Genomic DNA, 18700 nt, shown 5'->3' with positions numbered 1-18700 from the left:
GCGACGACCTCGAATTCGGGATGCAATGGAAAGCTACAGGATAAGCAAAATGGGTAGGACAATACATAAATTCGTGACGTTTTACAACCTGACTACCTATCCAATGCTGTTCAAACAGCCTTTGAAGAACGTGAACAGGTCCGCGACTTGAGAGAGGCTAAGAACGCGTGCAGTATCTGGAGCGGTATTAGTATGAGCTGAGGGTTGGGGCATCAAAGACTCACATAAGTCCGGCCGAACAACGACAATGGCGCCTTGTTCCGCATCGATACCGTATTTCGAAAAAGCTTGTCCGCAGCCCAACATGTATGGATTTGTATCGTCGACAAAGACACGGTGAACATCTGTCGGATGTCTTGTTAGTATATCTCACGTTAATGTCGGAAGCCTGTCTTACTTCTGAGATTGTATGGACCTGTGCGAGGAAAGAAGACTTCCGGTAGTTGATCAATCTCGACGGTTTTCCGCTCCGCCTTGATGAGAAGGGTATGGCTGAACACTTTGTCCGCAGGCTCTCCAGTAGGGGTGAATATCTTGCTGAGATGGACAAGCTCTTTGGCGACCTGAAGAATCGTCAGTTGTCGAAGTTTCGAGAACTCTGTGAAGTTGGAAGACTTACCTCATACAATCCTTTTCTAGCAAAATCTCCGGAGCAAAAGGTGAGAACATGCCATCGTCCGTATGCAGCAAGGTTCTTGTTCAGCTGCATCGGCTTTGTATCAGACAGCCTCACAAAAGGTGCGCTTGGGAACCTCATCCCGACCGTCAATCCCGACGCAATGCTGTTATCGCTTTCGTCCAAAGATGTCAGAATGGAAGGCTTGTACTTGGTAGCCATACCAGCTGTATAGCGTCCTGCTTCCACAAACTTGTCGCGAAAGTCTTTTGCCGTGATACCGTTGGCTTTTCGGTGTTCGGACGAGAATAGCTTGCTGAACGAGCGATCGAACTCGATAAGTTGTTGAGCTGTCTGTTGTCTCTCGAGAACATATGTCTCTAGGACTGAGGGTGGCGCTCGGTCGGTGAGAACATGAGCCATCTTCCATCCGATGTTGAATCCATCCTGCAGACTGACGTTCATACCCTGCCCAGCCTTGGGCGAGTGAGTGTGACAAGCATCACCAGCGAGAAAGATACGATGGTCCTTCGTAAAGTGGTCTGCGAGGCGCTGGCCAATGACATAAGCAGACCACCAGGCAGTTCGCGCAATGTCGATATTGTAGGGGTGAAAGATGCGCTTGACCTTGTCGATGAGGTCCTGCTCGGTGACGTCACGAGCCGAGGTACCGGGAAGTTCGATGTAGAACCGTACAAGCTCGTCGCCCTCTCGAGGAATGATCATGAGATTTCCGTCGTTTTTGCTCTGGAGCATGGCCTTTTTGCGGATGTCGGGGAAGTTGGTGATGGGGTAGACGTCCATGACGCCCCAGACGGAGTCGCTTGAGTCGCCGACCATTTTGAAGCCGAGAGATTTGCGGACAGTGCTGTGAGCGCCATCGCAGCCCTGATGACAGCCTGTTAGCAGGAGGAATGGTTGTTGAGTATGTGAACTTACAATAGCGTATTTTGCACGGTACTTATAAGGTTCGCCGTTCCGCATGGTGACAACCTCAACGGGGTACTCCTCATCATCAACAATCCTCACACTCTCGACCTGAGAATTGTACAAGACCCCACTCGTCCCATTCGCCCTTAATCTGATGATCTCCTGCAGCATCAAATCATTGATTCTCGCCTGGTTAAGAATAACATGAGGTTGGTGACTGAGCCCCTCTTCTGTATCATAAGCAAGATCCTTTCTCACAAGTCCTTCATTGCCATCAGGGGACCAAAAGGCTACCTCCATGACATGATACGCCTCCTCCAAGAGACGCTCAGAAATACCCAAGTTCTCAAAGATCTCGACAGTGCGACACTGAACGCCGTCTGCTTGGCCGATCTCGAGAGGGCCTGGGCGACGTTCGAGGATTTTGAAGTCGATGTTGAAGCGGGCGAGCCAGATCGCAGCTGTGAGGCCGGCGGAACCGCCGCCGCAGATGATGACTTGCACTTTTTCAGACTCCATTGTTGATTTTGATGGTTTGTGATATTATTCCATGGTCTCGTCCATTCATTATATCCTCATGGCGTTTACTGGGTATGTCGCTGCACGGTAGTTGGTGTAGGTTCAAGAGAGTGGGGCTTCCGTTGGATTTCTACGGCAGATCTTGTCGGCATCCGAGTTCCACGGAACCAGCGGAGCAGGGAAATAAGCTCGGATCTTAGCTACGGTAGCCACCCACACACATTATTGCTAGGGAGCAAGAAAACACCGGACCTTGATATAGGCTGTCAAAATAAACTCAGCAAAAGGTATCCTAAACTTAGGCTAAAGTTATGCTAGTTTACCTAAGTCTTTTTGTCATTTAGGATCAAGGTCCTGAGTTTTCTTTCCTCCCCTAGGGTTGGTACGGCTCCCAACGAGCTGCAATTTTTGACATTCACAGCGAGACTAACAAACACCAAGGACTCGGACGTTGCTTTTTTGGTGATATTGCCAAATCTCTATTTTATGCTACGAGTAGCTATCGAGTTGCAAACAGGGAAGATGTATTGGATTCTTTCTGATCAGACGGTCGATACTGGTTGATGTTGCCAGGCTCCGTTCGATCTTGGAAATGCAGTCACAAGATGAAACTTGTCAAGTCTAGCGGCATAATGACAGACGATCATATCGGTAAGAGCTGCCAAAGATACTGAAAGATATCGTCAAGGTCCCTTTCACCCGGGAGCACACCCTCCACGAGTATCGTCCCTCTTCTCCGGATGCAAGAAAGAACAAGGACCGACCGGGCTTTGTAGTCTATCAAGACGTTGATTCGGAGAATGGCGACGTGCTGAAGGGCTGCTGAAGGTGCTTATATGTCTCTCTTTCGCGATTAAGTAGTCCCGCCAACTTGTATTTCTCAACCCTTGCGACAATTCGATTCGGTAGACCCAACTATTCGAGGATACTGCAGAGTCTGCAAGGAATAGGTTCTCAGTAAACTTGATCGTGACATAAGCTCGGGGGGTGTGCTGCGCGGCCGCAGCATTAAGACTCTCGGACGGCCGGGTTCGGAAACTGTAGCGGTAGTCCTGGTGATCGAGCAAACGAGTGGAGGCTCTTGACAGAAGTTAGTGGTTGAGGCATGGAGTAGGATATGAGAAAAAGAGGACGAAAATAGTCTGAGTTGGAGACGGTGCGGAGGATGAGCGTGTTGGCGAAGAAAGGAGGACTTGCTGTTCAAGATTGTGCTGCAAGTCGAGGCTTGGCCGACCGTTCTGATGTTGTGTATGGAACAGCGGAGCATTGACTGGTTGCCTTTCCCGAGTGGCAAGAGTCGACGTGTTCTGTATTGTTTCATATAGTGTCTGGGTCCACGAAGGAACAAGTAACTTGTTTAGCAACTCAGGTTCAAGCCCTGGCTGGAGATCAGAACTTCACTTGCTGTTCGTAGTAAGGTTAAGTAGTTAGAGAAAGCAGCTGTGATGGAGAAATGGAGATACCAGTATGCAGTGCCTGGTCAGAGAACAGATTCTCACAGGAGCCATGTGGGTACGTATACCCTGTTTCCCCTTCGCTACGAAGTCCCGAACAGCTCTACCAAAGCTACGTCTAGGAGTATGAATACCTTGAAACCTTCTGGTTCAGTGGTCCTCCTTTGTAACGCCAAGCTGGTCCATTGGAAGCTCCTTTCCCCCAAGGCCACCCGATAGACCACTGGGCCATGCCCGTCGCTTTGGCAACCATAGCTTTTCGCGTATTTCGGCATTCCCATCGCCACTTGTGTCCTTCGTCTCAAGTGGATTCCCCTTGCGGATAGGCTGCTGCCACTGCAACGATTACCTTCCGCAACTGCAGCTGTTATTACCAAGGGCCCAGATAACTGCCATTGACAAGATCAAGGCTCGACTGCGCGTTATTGTGACCTGTAGGATAGTTCGGCCTCAATGAGTCATTGGCCCTCGGTGTGATGTCTACGTTCGGGGTATCCATTGAGAGTTGTAGACATAGCCAGGGTGAGTGGGGCGACTGCTCAACGGAGCTCACACTGCATCTAGGTAACTGTTGAAGACAGCTCTGAGGTGCCTGATAGGTAACTCAATGCTGGCAGGTCCATGCAAAGCGACATAGAGACTCAAAAAGGATCTACGAAAGACCTGGAGGTTAGCGGTCCTGATGGGAGTGTTGGTGAGCGGAAACTGGGGGATGGCGAGATACAGTGGGCTTTTGAGAATGAAGCGAGTCACAATCAGAAGGAGCTGGGCTCAGTTTGCATCCTCTAGGTTTGACTGATATGTACCATCTTGTGATTCATCTCCCTAAACAATAGCGGGTACAGTAGCGGGTGTTTTCCAATGTTGGACGCTTAAAACTCTCTTTGGAGGCATGGACAATAAGCTTAGGGAAATATCGTATAAATGCCATCTAGAGTACCAAACGAAAAAGAGGGACGCTCTAGCGCTGGGCAATGTGCGAAATCTCGAGTATTGCTCCTCGGAGCTATGGCCTGTGTATTGAGGCAGGGTTGGCCTTTCTGTAAACCACGGATTCTTTAACCACAATTGTTGTCAATCCAGGCATGCCATTTGTTTTACCGCCATGCCTCAACTTACTGAGACGGTTAAGTCCACCGTTACCGTGAAAGCTTTGGCGAAAGCTTGCGTCAAGGGAGGTCGGAACTCCCGTGTACTCTTACTACTCGCCCTGGCTACCTCGAGCTTGATCTCGATGCAAACCACGGGATGAAGGGCCTTGTCCAGGGCCGGCTGTCGTTAAGCATACGTAGCAACAGTGGCAACAACGTTGCATGTATTACATAGGGGATATGCGACCTGGTGGTGGTAGGTTACGCGGAGCGGCCTTGTGCACTATGAGCTTGAACCACTGTCAGACAGATGGTGGAGTCATAGCTACAGCAGACGCACAGTCCCGCTGTCCCTATAAATTTCGCGTTTCTCCCTCAACCTTTTCTTCCATCCAACCTCTTCCTCCACCACCACTTTTACTCCATCAACACACTTCCTTCGTCAGTAATCCTTCTTCATCAGCCACCCCTTGCATCGTGCAGGCCTTTCATCCTTGAGTTGCGGACACGACGCATCAATCTTACCAAACACAGCAAGTAACTCTGCGTCGCCCGCGCTGTCACGAGGAGAAGACATTTGCTCTGCATCATCCCTTGCACTGGAGCCCCGAGGTAGTTTGTGTCAGATTTCTCATTGTCTTCTCACGCCACCAAGGCTTCTCATCTCTGCTGATCTGTGACACTCGCGTGTCGACTGTTGATCCTTCCTCCACTGTCTTCACACTTCACATCTTATTCAGCTGGAGCCAGCGCCCCTAGGCTGAGGCATCTGCTGTAACCACTGCCACGATAGCCTCCATTTACTGTTACGTGTTTTGCTAACTCATTTTTGACAGTCTCCCGCAGGAAGAAACTATGAGCCCCGAGGCCAGTGAGAAGACCGACGTGTCTGTCGAGACGCCCTCCAAGGAAGCGGGGGAGATGCTCTCCAAGGAATCTGTCGAGAAGCCTGGCATGACGGGCCAAGTAACCAAGGCTCTTGAAACTGAGGCGACTCAGGAACGCGTTAAGGAAGTAAACGGACGGCGTTTTACTTATCGCTACCGCTATAAAGATGGCCCGTTTCACCCATTATTGAAGGATTGGTTAGACGAAGACGGACACTCCATTGAGTGGTGGGAAAAGAAGTCGCTTCTACGTGATTGGATCTATGGTCGCATGTCTCCCGAAGAGTTTGATGCCCATTTTCCTCATTACTGTAAGTTCAACGCGTCAATGACCTTGTGACTATTTTTGCTAATTGGTTATAGGGGGGCCTCCTAAGGAATCGTATAGGATCACAAAAGAAGCGCTTGCGATGCCGCAGGAAGAAAAAGAATCCTTTGGGCCCAAGGAAAGCGATGAGCTCCACACTCAGCATTATGCTAACAACTACGGCGATGGTAGTGGTCTCCCGCTTCGGCCGGGTATGGGCCCTGTGACCGACGAGCAGAAAAATCTGTCGTCAAAAGAGATATTGCTTCTACGTGATTGGGTCCATGGCCGCATGTCCTCCGAAGAATTCGATGCCCACTTTCCTAACTACAGTAAGTTCCTTAAGTCAAGAAACTCGGAACCTGTTTCTTGCTAACTGATCACAGATGGCCCGAAAGATTGTTACAGATATAACAAAGAGGAGGTATCTGATGTCCAATCTCCAAATTCCCGTAAGTCCATCCCTACAAGGGTCCTGAAAACCTTCGCCCTAACCACATACAGATGAATCCGATGAAGATTGTACCGAAGAAGGATTCCATTGTATGATGGAGGATGACACCGAGGAAATGCTGTGCGATGAATACTATGCTTGCCTCCATGAGGAACGTCTCAAGGAAGGTTTGCATGAGGCAAAGCCCCGCTATGCCTCCTACTATGGAGATGGCAGTGGACTTCCCCTCCGCCCTGGTATGGGACCCCCAATGACTGAGGAAGAGTCTCAAGAGTCCTGGAAGAAGTCACAAGAGCAATTTGAGATTCTCTGGAACATGAACGATAAGGAGTTTCATGCTCAGCATCCTGAACACAGTAGGTTTACTACTCTCAATTCTTCGAATCAATATCATACTGACTCATCTCAGACGCTATAAAGGATTTCTGCTTGACCGAAGAAGAAGCTGAGAAGTTGCTGGAAGGGGACGATGACGAACAGCCCCGTTATTCCCACAACTGCGGTGATGGCAGTGATCTTCCGCTTCGACCTGGGATGGGACCCCCTAAGACTAAAGAAGAGCAAGAGGAGTCATTGAAGGAGTGGGAGGCTGAAGACGATAAGATCTTCAATATGTCTGAGGAGGAGTTCAATGCCGAGTTTCCGGGATACAGTAAGTTCAGGAGATCACTTTCTTCAAACTAGAATTGTGCTAACCGCTGACAGAGGACATTCCGGTATACCTCTGTCCCGAGTATGAAGCGTATAGGATCATGGAGGAGTGTGATGAAGCCGATGACCGCAGAAGAGACGAAGTGCTTCGTGAATGGAAAGAGTCAATCAAAGCACGCCCTGAAGACCAAGTGTAACTTGTAATAGTTACGGGAAAGACAGACTGCGAGCTGGCAAAAGGGAAGTTGATTTCAATGACCTGTACGCCGTACTGTTAGTATGCGAGGGTTGTTGAATGGTGTGGGGAGAAAGACAAAGTGGAAATACTCAAGTGGTTGGTCAACCTAGTTAGTATTAGATAGTCAAGCAAGCTTTCTTCCCCATTCTATGCATATCCAAGATGTTGTTGGCATATGACAAAAGCGGAGTGATATTAAATTCTCCTAAATTTGTTCTGAGTAACTAAGTTCTCTATCCTGATATAAGCTCTTGGACTTGATATGAACTTACTGAAATAACTATTCATTTTTTCACCGAAAGATCATTTGTTTACCCAGGTTTCACGAAGAGCTACTTCAAAGTAAGATCATGCTTATAGCTGGCAGTGATTGTCTAATTCTTAAAGAGGGGAGGATGTTGGAGGACTGTAATCATGCTAAGACCTGAACCAAAACCGTGAACGAAGTAACGAGTAGCCCCAATTAGTATAAAATTGAACTAAATCTAGCGAGACAAGGGGTGGTCTCGTGTGAGGCGCGCGATGTGAGCCATCAGCTGTGGGATTTATCAACTCAAAATAACACTCTTATCAGAGTCAATCCGGGCAGTATACAGCTACCCAACACAATTGCCCAAGAAGAGGTGGCCTCAGGAAGACGGAAACTGAACCTTTACTAGATAAGAGGAAGCCCAAACTTGTTGACGAGACAAAGCCTAAGCTCTGTCTCTTTTATTCATTGTTCAACAACCAGGTAAGACGATAGCTTATCCTCGATAAGCCAAAGTAAGCCAGCATCAGCGCCAGTGGGGACCCTAACCCCTTTTTAGAACCGGATAGCCATACTTTTCAACCAGAGCGTCCCAGATCCGATGGTGAAACCTCCCACATTGATCATGGCGCCATTGTTCAAGGGAGCCAAATGTTCTAACAAATTTGCGCATCTGCTGGCCACATTGTTCGTTAGTGGCCACAGTGCCAGCCTTATCTTGAAAATTCGGAAGGCCCTCACGCCAGACAATTCGCCAGATCTTCTCCTTGTTGTTTTCCTCCCTGGCCTTCAAGTCCGCTGACATGAAGAGGTATCGTGAGAAAAGGTCTCTACCCGTACCGTGATCGTCCCCTTTGAGGTGCCATTTCATGAACCCTTTGAAGAAACGGTCGCCGTACTCGTTCGTGGAACTAAAGAGTATTAGCGAGATAACTAGCCTAAGAAAACGGAATAAACCTCGCCTACAGTAAGTCAATAGCCTTGTACTGTTGGCGACTTCTCTCAGAGTAGAAGCCAAGCCCTCTTCGAAAGAGATCCAGTTCATCACAGTGGTCTGAAAACACGTTAGAATCTACCCCATGACTTATTGTTGTACAAAGATCAGGAGACCTTCGGGCTAACCATAAGAGACACTAAACTTAGACTAAGTTTGTCTAAACTCGCAGTCCCTTATGATGAGCGCAGGCTTAAAGGCCAGTTAGGAAATCGTTGGCAGCTTACCTGTGTTCCATTTGTGACTACAACCGAGCCGTCAAATTGCCAAACAAATCTTTTGCCTTTAAAGGGCCACTCTTCCCCCGGTGCCTTAACCATAGCACCGTCACGACTGTTCGAGTCAATGATAATATAGGTGTTGAGGCACCTGCAAATCTTATGATTTCCCACATCATACATTCGAAAGTCGTAAAGTCCGGGGTTCTCACGATCTAGTGCGCTGGCAACCCGAATTGCCAATACGGTACATGTACCGGTTGTTGATAATCTGTCAACTCCGTATTGCCTGACCATGCTTTCAAATGTCGCAGGTTCCTCGTTTCCAAGCGTTTTCATGGGATATGAAACAAAGTCCTAATCGCCTTTCCCAGAGAATGCCAGCATACGATCAAACGCCATCGTTGTTGTAAAGGCGGTGTCACCATGCGCATACGTGTAGGCACGGGTGGCAACCGCATCGATTACCAATTGATCTGACATTTCGGGCTAATGTTCTCGTTCGAAAAAGAAACAGTCGTAGCAAGAACAAGTTATCAGGAGGCAAATACAGCCTGAGAACAATATATAAGAAAAAGGAACGTTATCCACTTTGCGATAAAGGATGAAGGGGGAAATAATGGGAGATGTTGGCATTCATAGACGTTTGGCGTCTGCAGAAGGTTTAGTAAGAATCACGGCGAAGGAGGGAAATGAAATCACCAAAGGCGATGCGCAAATTCTGTGCACAATGGGGACCTTGGGTTGATGTTGCGGACGATATAAGGGAAGTGTTCGAGTAAGAAGGCTAACGAAACAAAGGAGTAGTCGAGCGAGATACCAGAGATGATCAAAGTGTGGTACCGACTGAGGTAATGTACGTTCGTTGCGATGATGCGATGGAGAAGTTTGAGGGGACTTGGGATGTCTGGATGCAAAGGGAGCCTTTGATGTATTTGTAGCCGTCCCTCCGGCATCTGCACCCTGGGTGTGGGGCATCCTGCAATCGCGTCAAGAGTCACGTTCTACTTGAACTGCCAGTGGCAGACTGGGAGCGTGCCCTATGATAGGCCAGAGCCTGTTGGTTCAGCCTCGGTCACGTCATCCTTCTCGCTTCTGTAGCGTTTGCCTGGTCTGAGGCTGGGTCTATCGCTTGTACTGGAGTCACATACCGGAGTTCTGAGTGTATGATAGGCTCTACAAGCTTGTTGCGCTCATTCACCTCTGTCCCGTCGTCACAGCGACCACCGGGGCAGCAGTCACGTCCACCCGGGCCCCGCGGAAGAAACGCGTTCCTGCTGTGGGACTGGAGGACGGCGTGACTAAAGAGGAATAGATGCGGGCGTATCGCTGGGCCGAGACTTGTGTTTGCGGTCCGGAGGATGATCCGACCAAGCACCAGCAGATCTTGGCCCCAAGCCATAATCAGGAGTTCGAGGCGATGGATTGAGGGAGGACAGGGAATTTTTAGTCAAAGAGTCTTCTAAACATCATCCTAAACTGTGATAAAATTATCCTAAGCTCGTCTAAAGCCTTTGGTGCTTTAGGGCTATTAAAATTCGCTACCTAGTGGTCAACATCATAACCAGATCTCGCTTCACGTGATGGCTGGAAACTTGCTAGCGTCCAACAAACCCACCGAACTAAAGTGGCATGGATGTGTCGTGTTGACGAGTAGCGTTACATGGCAAGAGACATCTGAGCCCCGGATGGGTTAGGGCAGATGGACGCGAGTTGTCAAGCGAGAGCCGCATCTGTCTTGATGGCGGCCGATGTAACTTGGCCCCCCGGGATCATGTCACTGCGTATCCTTGCGTAACATCATCACTGCATTATGTTTATTTTATTTCTCGGGTACGGTTCGACTTCGGCTCGTATTCGAAGGGGCTCGTGTTGCGGTTACGGTGTTACCTTCATTGTGATTCGCAACTCGGTGTAGGCTCGTGGAGTGGCGATAGCTTCGTCTCGGTGGGTTTCGGTCGGAGGGAGGAAAATGTTCGCTTCGCTGGTCGGTGCACGCGTGTCTTGTCGATGGTCATCGCGGTCGCGGTCGGGGTCGTAGTCGCGGTTAAGATTTCGCTTGATGTTGATTCTCCGCCTGCAAGACTGTTGACTGTAGTCCGACAACTGAACTGTCGATCGAGAGCAGGTCCAAACTTCAAATGGGAACTTCGGTGGCAAAAGTGCTGCTCCTTGTTCTCCAATCTGGGATCGTCGTTGTCAGCATGCACGTCATCGACATCGGCGTCAGGGCTATCCCTGTATCTCTCAGCCATTTGACTGTCACTTTTCACCTTGCATCCACCCGGTCTTCATCACAGCGGCGGCGTAAAGATTCCCGCGTCTTTTTGATGCCATACCTTTCATGATTATGTGATGGAAACGCGAAAAGGAAAGGAGCTGGGTACATCAAAGATCAGGCTGCGACGATGCAGCGCGGGGAATCAACTGAGCCTGATCCCCACCGCCACGTACCTTGTCCTACCCCGAGCTGACCACAGTGACTGTACCTTGAGATTAGCAATCAATATTACTGAAACGTATTGGACAGCCAGGGCCGCTTGGTGGTACTGAGCAAAAGGAAAACACTCCGTACTGTGAGATATCAGCGTAGCATTCCCCAAAACATCAAACATTTTCGCTTTTCATCTGTGACCCCATCTCCTCCCAGCGACTCCTCCAGACCGCGACATCTCGATGCTATCCTCACGAGTTGATGACCCCTGCGCTTCAAATCCTTCCATTCACAGCACCCGACAAAGCAACATTCCAACCGTGGACCTCCTTGCCTCGTCCTCTTTCCCCTCGGCTGATGCTCGAAAGAGGTCCTGGTCATTCAGCCCCGTCCACAGAACCGTCGCCCCTAGCTTCGACCGCCGCCCTTGATCCCAAATAATGATGCCTTCTTGATGCCCCTTTCTTGAAAAGCCTCATGGTGATCTCCTTGACGAGATCTCCCTGTTGAACACTGCAGTAGGAACCATCGGCGACACTCTACGTCAATGATGAGTACCTAATCATAAAATCCCTCAGTGCTTGGGAAAGGCTTCACATTGTGAAAGCTGCCACAGACCTCAAGTTCTTTCGTTCCGTTAAGCTGCACTTCGTCTCCTCATTGCTTCGTTTTGAGCAGATCCCTTCTGAGCCCCTTTTCACCCCCCTTGTCTGCTGTTCAGTTTGCTTCAATGATTTGCACTGGTCTCCTTGTTTGCATTACGTGACCCCGTCCTCTATTGTCTGCCTGTACCATCGGTGTGGCTGCCTGCTGACCCAAAGCCACGCCGTGGTCGTTTCCCAAGTCTGTTTGTATTCGAGCGCTCCTTCGATCGTACGATATCTCGCCTTTGACCCTGTCCTTGTTCACTTTCCATTCCCAATAGTCGCCGAAGGCCTCGCCTCGTACCGTCAGAAAGCCACGTCCTCGTCGTTCCCAAGTCAGCGCTCTTCGACATCCTTACAAGGCGGCCTGGCGTTCCAAAATTGTCCTTCACGATGAACGCACGCCAAGCCGATATTTCGTTTGAAGCGACGAGCTTTGCGTTTCTTCTCTTGATGGCCGGTCCATTCTTGCCGGAAATCAGGCCGCTCTCGCTCAAGCCACGAAGACACCGTACACGTCCACGGGTACCGCAGAGCCGAAAGATTACCTTCCACGATATTGGCCAAAGCAATTTCATGCCCAGCAGCGAACGGCCTCGATACAAATACTCCAAGACTTGCGCGGTCTTTGCTCGCGGGACGGGCTTCCGGTCCGTACCTGATATGAAGCCCAACGACGTCCAAGACCAAGGAAGCTTCTCGGACTCCTTTAGCTTGTTCCTTCGCGACCCCCGATCTTGCAAAACCTCTTGGAATTTGTTGCAGTTCGCTGATATTTGCCACCGCCGATGAACGCTTGTCTGCCAGGATCACAGTCCGCGTTTGTAAAAACGCCGTGCTCTCAAGGGTCAGTCGGGTTTCGACACACTACCATCGTGAACCTTCCCCGTCCTCGAGGCGATCATTCAACAACTATACCCAGACGAACTGCCCCGCTGTGGCTGGACTTGAAGCTGCCCACAGAGCTTGGCTTCCCAGCTTCAACTGCCGGTGCCGACTCGTCCATTGCGGTGACCGACGAGCTATGCCGAAAGGCCATGGCATACATGACACGAGGCTATCAAACGTTGTAGCGGAGCGAGTAAGCCAGATCCGGCACTCTTGGACGACTGCTACTCGACTTACAATCGGAGATGATGAAGTCTCGACCGACCATGACGAAAGCCAGGTCACTTGACTGACAATTTCTCTGTGATCACCAGAAATTACGAGCCCGTCAGTACGTACAGGAATACGACCGAAAGCACAACGACAAGAGTCTCGCACCGATAGGCCAAGGGCCATAAAGAGGGAATGGTCATTGTAAGCACTCGGCCCGACTCTTTTGTCGCCCCCAGACAGGTCAACGACATCGGGCCGTAGTTCAGACGACACTAAGAACGATCCCGAGCTGGAGACTACTCTCCACATCCCGAACCTATACGAGATATAAAGCACGGTATTTAATATTGCTCGGTTTTACATGCTCCAAGAAACAAGAACCATCCGCCATGTCTTCAAACTCCAACCCTCCGAAAGCGCTTCCCTTCATTCACCGCTTCATCACAACACATGACTCGAGCGGCAAATCCTGTTACTCCAAAGACCTCGATGAGCCACTGAATTTCTGGCAAGTCAGCGCAGGCGAAGGAAACTCTGCCGACTTCGAGCTCGGCTACGTCACCGAGGGATTACCCATACCGCTTGCAAACAACAAAGATCTTTCCACGTTTAAAGAGGCATATGCCAACAAACAGAAGTCGGGGTTGGTGAAGCATGGCGGTAGCATCTTGCGGTACTGTGACATTCCTCCAGGCTCAAAGTCTCAGATGCATCGTACCGTCAGTCTCGACTACGGCATCCTTATCAATGGCGAGCTGGAATGTCTGCTGGATTCAGGGGAGACACGGACCATCCACCCGGGGGATGTTGTGATTCAGAGGGGTACAAATCACCAATGGTTCAACAGAACTGAGCAGTGGGCTAGGATTGTGTTCATCCTGTTCCATGCGACGCCGGTAGAGATCAATGGCCGTGAATTGGGTGAAGACCAAGGAGGAATGGAGCTGCCAGACTCGCATTAGATTCCGTCCAATCCCACCGACATGGCGAATGACTCTCGAGGTGCACAAAATCATAAGTACACCGTGATTCTTGCTTCATGATGTCGACCGCCAGTCCAGGCACAGGTGTAAGATATTGCGTTGCTGTCTCACGAACCGACAACCCATTGGTCTGGTCTGTACGCCGCGAGTCATGGCGGTCGACACAGCTGTGAAACCGGCCATGGAAACCTCGATGGCCATGCATATCGGCAAGCATGGATCTTCATAAACCGAGTCAATAGCACTACACGAAAGCTTAAAGCCCTCCATTGGATTATTGATTAGCACCATGCTTACTACCAGACCATTTCTTCTTAGCGCCCCCGCCGAGAGCAAGAAATCTAAGGCTTGAAAGTAGGATGCCGAGATAAATTTAGTAGATTTACCCTAATCTAAGGTTGACTTGAGTATTCCCATTACTGAGGGTTAAGATCTTGAGTTTTCTTGCTTTCCCTAGCCCTCACACACGCAACTATGCCAGATGACATTCTGAAGGAGCTCGAGTTCATGTTATTTGGTAATATGAAGAGACCAAACCAATTGGTCCTGACTTGTGGATGGAAGTGGTGTAAGGGGCTTTCCATCATTTATGATTTTGCAAAGGGCCGTGGACTAATAAAAAAAAGAAGCGGCAAGATATGCAGTCATATCAGTGGTTTGACTTGATCGAATGCACAAGTCCTGCAGGGTATGAAGTCTGGTCCTCAATATTCAACCGAAGCTGACCTGGCTGATAGTATGATTGTCGATGGCCGGTCCTTATGCGAATAAATATAGATGGCGGCATCAATGAATACCAGCGACTTGGAAGGATTGTATCTGAAAACACACGCAACTGCGAGTACACGTTCGATGAGAAGAATCTTGGTCGTGAGTCCAAGGCAGACGTTACGACGTACTTTGGTCAGCGCAGATGCACCCCTTCTTGACCTCTTGGAGTCGATGCATGCAACACCTAAGTATTCCTCGGTTCATATCAAATTGTCTCCACGCAAGTTGTGGATCTTAATGTACCAAAGTGCAGTTCAGCGAACAATTACTGTTCATTCGGGTATGTCTTTAACGTGGAAGATATCCATCCAAAGTTTCCTAGCTGCTATCAGATCAACCTTAGCAGCCTCCCTCTTGATACGGTCTGCGCGAAGAACGACATCCTCCTTTAGCCCCTCCCAATCAGCGGTCAACTTTCCGTTCTGCTTCTTGATCTTGCCATCAATGATAACAGTATCAACGTCTTTCATTGAAGAATGAAACACCACTGAACCAATTGGATCGCCAACAGGAATATTCTCAATATCATCACAGCGGATGAGGACAAGATCTGCTTTCTTCCCAACGGTAATGGAGCCGATGAGGTCTTCCATTCTCATGACCTCCGCACCTCCCAAAGTTCCCATTCGAACAACATCTGCTGTCTTGCGTTTGATGGAAAGTGGAAACCCCTGTTCGTTTTCCTGGGCTCGACGAGCTTGCAGCGCGAGCCGCATCTGCGCAATAAAGTCATTTCCCTGATTGGACGTAATATCTATACCTAAACATGTGCGACATCCTCGATCAGAAGCTTGGAAGACGATAGGAAATCCCATACCCATTTGTAACTCTGTATCTGGCGTGCCGACAATAGAGGCACCCGACTCCTTGATCACCTCAAGCTCACTCTCGGTGAAGGATGAGCCATGGCTAAAGACAAGGTCTGGACCCATGATACCCTTATTTGCGAGATTCTGCACAACTTGACGTCGTGCCAAGTCATAGGGCCCCATCGCGACATGCATGGTGATTATACGTGCTCCGAGCTCTCTCGACTGCTTGATCTGCGCAATGGTCTCTTCAATAGGCAGAGATTCTGGCTCATCTGGAGCTACACCAAACGTAAGGAGTTGCTCGGCTGGATCATTTTGACCAAAGAACTTGTCTCTTATCCTGGCAGCATCGCTCAGCCGTGACGCATGGGAGAAGCCTCTTAGATCAGGCTGATCAGGCAAAGGTGGGTTGGCATAGAATCCATAACAGAATGTTCCTCGGATCCCAGCATCTTGAAGTGCCTTTACAGCCGCGTCAGCATGATCAGGCGAATTGATGATATGGCAGTGCTCGAGGACTGAAGTCACACCGTTGTTGATCAAACTCAGTGCTGCGAAATAAGTAGACAGGTAGACATCTTCAGGTGTATACAAGCTTCCATAAATAGTCCGCATATTGACAGTGTAGTCAAAAAGTGACCAGTCCGTCGCAACACCCCGCAAAAGTTGCTGCCACATATGATGGTGACCATCAACAAAGCCAGGCGTAACGATGCATCCTTGCCCATCGATAATGGTGACATTGCTTTCGGAAGGGTTTGGCAGGGCCTGGCCAATCGCAACGATTCGGTCATCTTGGATGAGAATGTCGGACTTTGCAAGGGTACCATTTTGTGGGTCCATTGTCAAGACCGTCGCATTCTTGATGCAGATGAAGCTTGGGGATGAAGTATCAGACATCTTGAAGCTATTCCTGTAGGAGTTACACGACGGGTGAATATGAACTCGTCAGAAGAGCTGATGATTTTCCAATTGTTAACACTGGGATTTTTATTCATATATGTGATTAGACTTACCATAAGCTGCGCAGGATTATTAACGAGGTGGCGTAACGTGACCTGTCTCCAGCCCCGAATCCGAGGCCCGAAGCTCCACTCCCATAGACTCCGGCCGGCCCGAACAGACATCACGCCTGACTTGGAGGGACCCTCATGGAGCAAGAAAACATCGGCCTTGGCATGCGCTATCGAAATAAAGTCAGTAAAAGGTAACTCAACCTTAGGCTAAATTCATACCAAGTTACCTAAATCTCTTTGTCATTTAGTCAAGATCCCGAGTTTTCTTTCCGCAACAGGGGATTCCGCCGGCTTACCTCAGATGACGTGGATTTCATCTAGACTGTATGAGTTGTCAGAATAAATTCAGGCTCAATCCTTCGACAGTCCTTTTTAAGCTCGTTCATCGCATGACCTTGTTGGTAGACTTCAGCTGATTCTTCCCGTCATCACCACTAACGCCAGTGCTGAGTTGCGTGCATCCAAAATCACACCAAGTGCCCAAGATCAACAAAATGGTTCAATATCCATTTCCGATACCGAATGGATCACCATTCCCTATCTCCAACATTCCGTTCGGTATATTTCACACCGAGGATGATGTAAGGAACTATTTGACTCTATGAAGCTGATTGTTTTCTGATATTAACCCCTCGATAGCTTGATCCGCGACCGGGAACCGCTGTTGGTGACCATGTTTTAGACCTCAGAATCCTCATCCAGGGCGGACTGCCTGTAGATGAGTCTGTGAAAAAAGCACTCGAATCGGTTAGTGATGATGGAAACTACGACGAGACATAGTAAACCCGACTAACAAGTAAATCTACTGGATAGCCGTCACTGAATGCGTTTGCAGCGCTCGCACCTAATTTACGCAACTCTCTTCGGAAGGCCATTCAAGAGGCTCTGCGAGATGAGTCTTCCATACTCTACCGAGACAATACCGGCATTATGGCCACCGACCAAGTCACCATGCATGTCCCAATGAAGATTGGCGGCTTCACGGACTTTATGTGCTCACTCGAACACGTCCAGACTGTAAGCCAGTACACCTGACCAGTATTATACCTATCTCTGACTGGAACATCATAGATGGGCCATATGGCTGGATATAGTGAGGTTCCTCCAAATTTCTTCGATCTCCCGGCAGCATACAACGGCAGAGCATCATCCGTCATCGTCAGTGGCCAGAACGTCACCAGACCCCATGGTATCATTCCCGGGCCTAACGGTGCAACGTATGCTCCCAGCCAAAAGTTCGATTTTGAGCTCGAAATGGGGGTTTTCATCTCCAATTCAATCAAGTACGGTGAACCGACTCCTGCGTCTAGAGCTCGTGACCATGTCTTTGGGTTCGTGCTTCTGAATGACTGGAGTGCTAGAGATATCCAATTCTATGAGATGTCTCCATTGGGACCATTTAATGGTAAAGCTACAGCAACGAGTATCTCACCTTGGATTGTGACCCTTGAGGCATTGGAAGAGGCTGATGCACTATTAACTACTGAAATTTTGGGTCTGAGAGGAGGAAAGAACACTACCGTTTCATTTCTTCATTGTGAAGATGATGTCTCAGTTCGGGTTTCTACATCGTTGTCACGTAGGTTCTCAACACCGTCAATGAAATCCTAGAGTGAAGATTTTCTAACATGCGAATCAGGAAATGGGGTAACCGAAGACCTGCTGGGAAAGTCTGATCTTAAACACCTCCACTGGTCTCCGTTTCAGATGGTAGCCCACCACAGTAGCTCTGGGTGCGGTCTGGAAACTGGTGATTTGCTCGGTACTGGTACACTCTCTTCCAGCACCGAGCAGATCGAAGAATGTGGAAGTGATCATGACCCAATTCGTAGATCGGGATGTTTGGCTGAGCTTGTGTTGGGCGGAACTCGGCCTTTCACCTTATCTGATGGGTCTGAACTAGTTTGGTTGGAGGACGGTGATACCATTACTATGGAAGGGTGGGCTGGCTCGGGAGATCGTGTTATTGGATTCGGTAAGGTATCTGCCAAAATATTGCCAGCCAAGGAATTCCCCTGCTAAAAATGAACTTCAAAAATGACTCGAAGTCACAGGGGGGACTGTTGAAGTTATGGCATACCCCGCAAACGGAGGCAAGCCTGGAAGCGGGGTTGGTCGATAGAAAGCTACTGATATAATGCCAAAGTTCGTAAGCTATTATCCATAACGGTCTTGTATATACAAGTAGCAAGATTGGTGTTGATGCCAATACTGGTGTACTTGCATCGGATGATGTTGCTGAGCAAACGGTAAGTCATCAAGCGCCCAGCTCTCCAAACGAACTCTGAGCATTCGCAGAAAGCAGTAGCTGGACTATTGGAGTCTGTTCT

The 18700-nt window shown here is 49.1% G+C and overlaps 7 protein-coding genes across 7 annotated transcripts; 3 read left to right on the top strand and 4 right to left on the bottom strand.

Moving 5' to 3' along the window:
- Nucleotides 1-96: 96 nt before the first annotated feature.
- On the bottom strand, nucleotides 97-2065 carry FMAN_06567 (putative phenol hydroxylase; the record flags this gene model as incomplete). Its single annotated transcript, XM_041826636.1, has 5 exons — nucleotides 97-176; nucleotides 225-344; nucleotides 398-563; nucleotides 620-1504; nucleotides 1556-2065. 5 exons carry the CDS (start codon nucleotides 2063-2065, stop codon nucleotides 97-99), a joined length of 1761 nt encoding a protein of 586 aa, XP_041677679.1.
- A 3400-nt stretch (nucleotides 2066-5465) lies between these two features.
- Nucleotides 5466-7106, top strand: FMAN_06568 (uncharacterized protein; the record flags this gene model as incomplete). Its single annotated transcript, XM_041826635.1, has 6 exons — nucleotides 5466-5808; nucleotides 5861-6136; nucleotides 6191-6256; nucleotides 6309-6614; nucleotides 6668-6910; nucleotides 6964-7106. The coding sequence occupies 6 exons, from the start codon at nucleotides 5466-5468 to the stop codon at nucleotides 7104-7106; spliced, it is 1377 nt and encodes a 458-aa protein (XP_041677678.1).
- An 835-nt stretch (nucleotides 7107-7941) lies between these two features.
- On the bottom strand, nucleotides 7942-9092 carry FMAN_06569 (uncharacterized protein; the record flags this gene model as incomplete). Its single annotated transcript, XM_041826634.1, has 3 exons — nucleotides 7942-8308; nucleotides 8364-8451; nucleotides 8999-9092. The coding sequence occupies 3 exons, from the start codon at nucleotides 9090-9092 to the stop codon at nucleotides 7942-7944; spliced, it is 549 nt and encodes a 182-aa protein (XP_041677677.1).
- Nucleotides 9093-10487: 1395 nt separating this feature from the next.
- On the bottom strand, nucleotides 10488-10864 carry FMAN_06570 (uncharacterized protein; the record flags this gene model as incomplete). Its single annotated transcript, XM_041826633.1, has 2 exons — nucleotides 10488-10686; nucleotides 10746-10864. The coding sequence occupies 2 exons, from the start codon at nucleotides 10862-10864 to the stop codon at nucleotides 10488-10490; spliced, it is 318 nt and encodes a 105-aa protein (XP_041677676.1).
- A 2313-nt stretch (nucleotides 10865-13177) lies between these two features.
- Nucleotides 13178-13750, top strand: FMAN_06571 (uncharacterized protein; the record flags this gene model as incomplete). The annotated part of the gene is made up of 1 exon (XM_041826632.1): nucleotides 13178-13750. One exon carries the CDS (start codon nucleotides 13178-13180, stop codon nucleotides 13748-13750), a length of 573 nt encoding a protein of 190 aa, XP_041677675.1.
- Nucleotides 13751-14814: 1064 nt separating this feature from the next.
- On the bottom strand, nucleotides 14815-16254 carry FMAN_06572 (putative cytosine deaminase and related metal-dependent hydrolases; the record flags this gene model as incomplete). The annotated part of the gene is made up of 1 exon (XM_041826630.1): nucleotides 14815-16254. The coding sequence occupies one exon, from the start codon at nucleotides 16252-16254 to the stop codon at nucleotides 14815-14817; it is 1440 nt and encodes a 479-aa protein (XP_041677674.1).
- A 610-nt stretch (nucleotides 16255-16864) lies between these two features.
- FMAN_06573 (uncharacterized protein) lies at nucleotides 16865-18392 on the top strand (the record flags this gene model as incomplete). Its single annotated transcript, XM_041826629.1, has 5 exons — nucleotides 16865-16951; nucleotides 17010-17117; nucleotides 17184-17387; nucleotides 17442-17949; nucleotides 18010-18392. The coding sequence occupies 5 exons, from the start codon at nucleotides 16865-16867 to the stop codon at nucleotides 18390-18392; spliced, it is 1290 nt and encodes a 429-aa protein (XP_041677673.1).
- Between the last annotated feature and the right edge of the window lie 308 nt (nucleotides 18393-18700).

Source organism: Fusarium mangiferae (genome assembly GCF_900044065.1).
Source record: "Fusarium mangiferae strain MRC7560 genome assembly, contig: FMAN_scaffold002, whole genome shotgun sequence".
Classification (NCBI taxonomy): domain Eukaryota; kingdom Fungi; phylum Ascomycota; class Sordariomycetes; order Hypocreales; family Nectriaceae; genus Fusarium; species Fusarium mangiferae.
The sequence above is the reverse complement of the archived record's forward strand: the minus strand, read 5'-3'. Positions and strand labels throughout refer to the sequence as shown.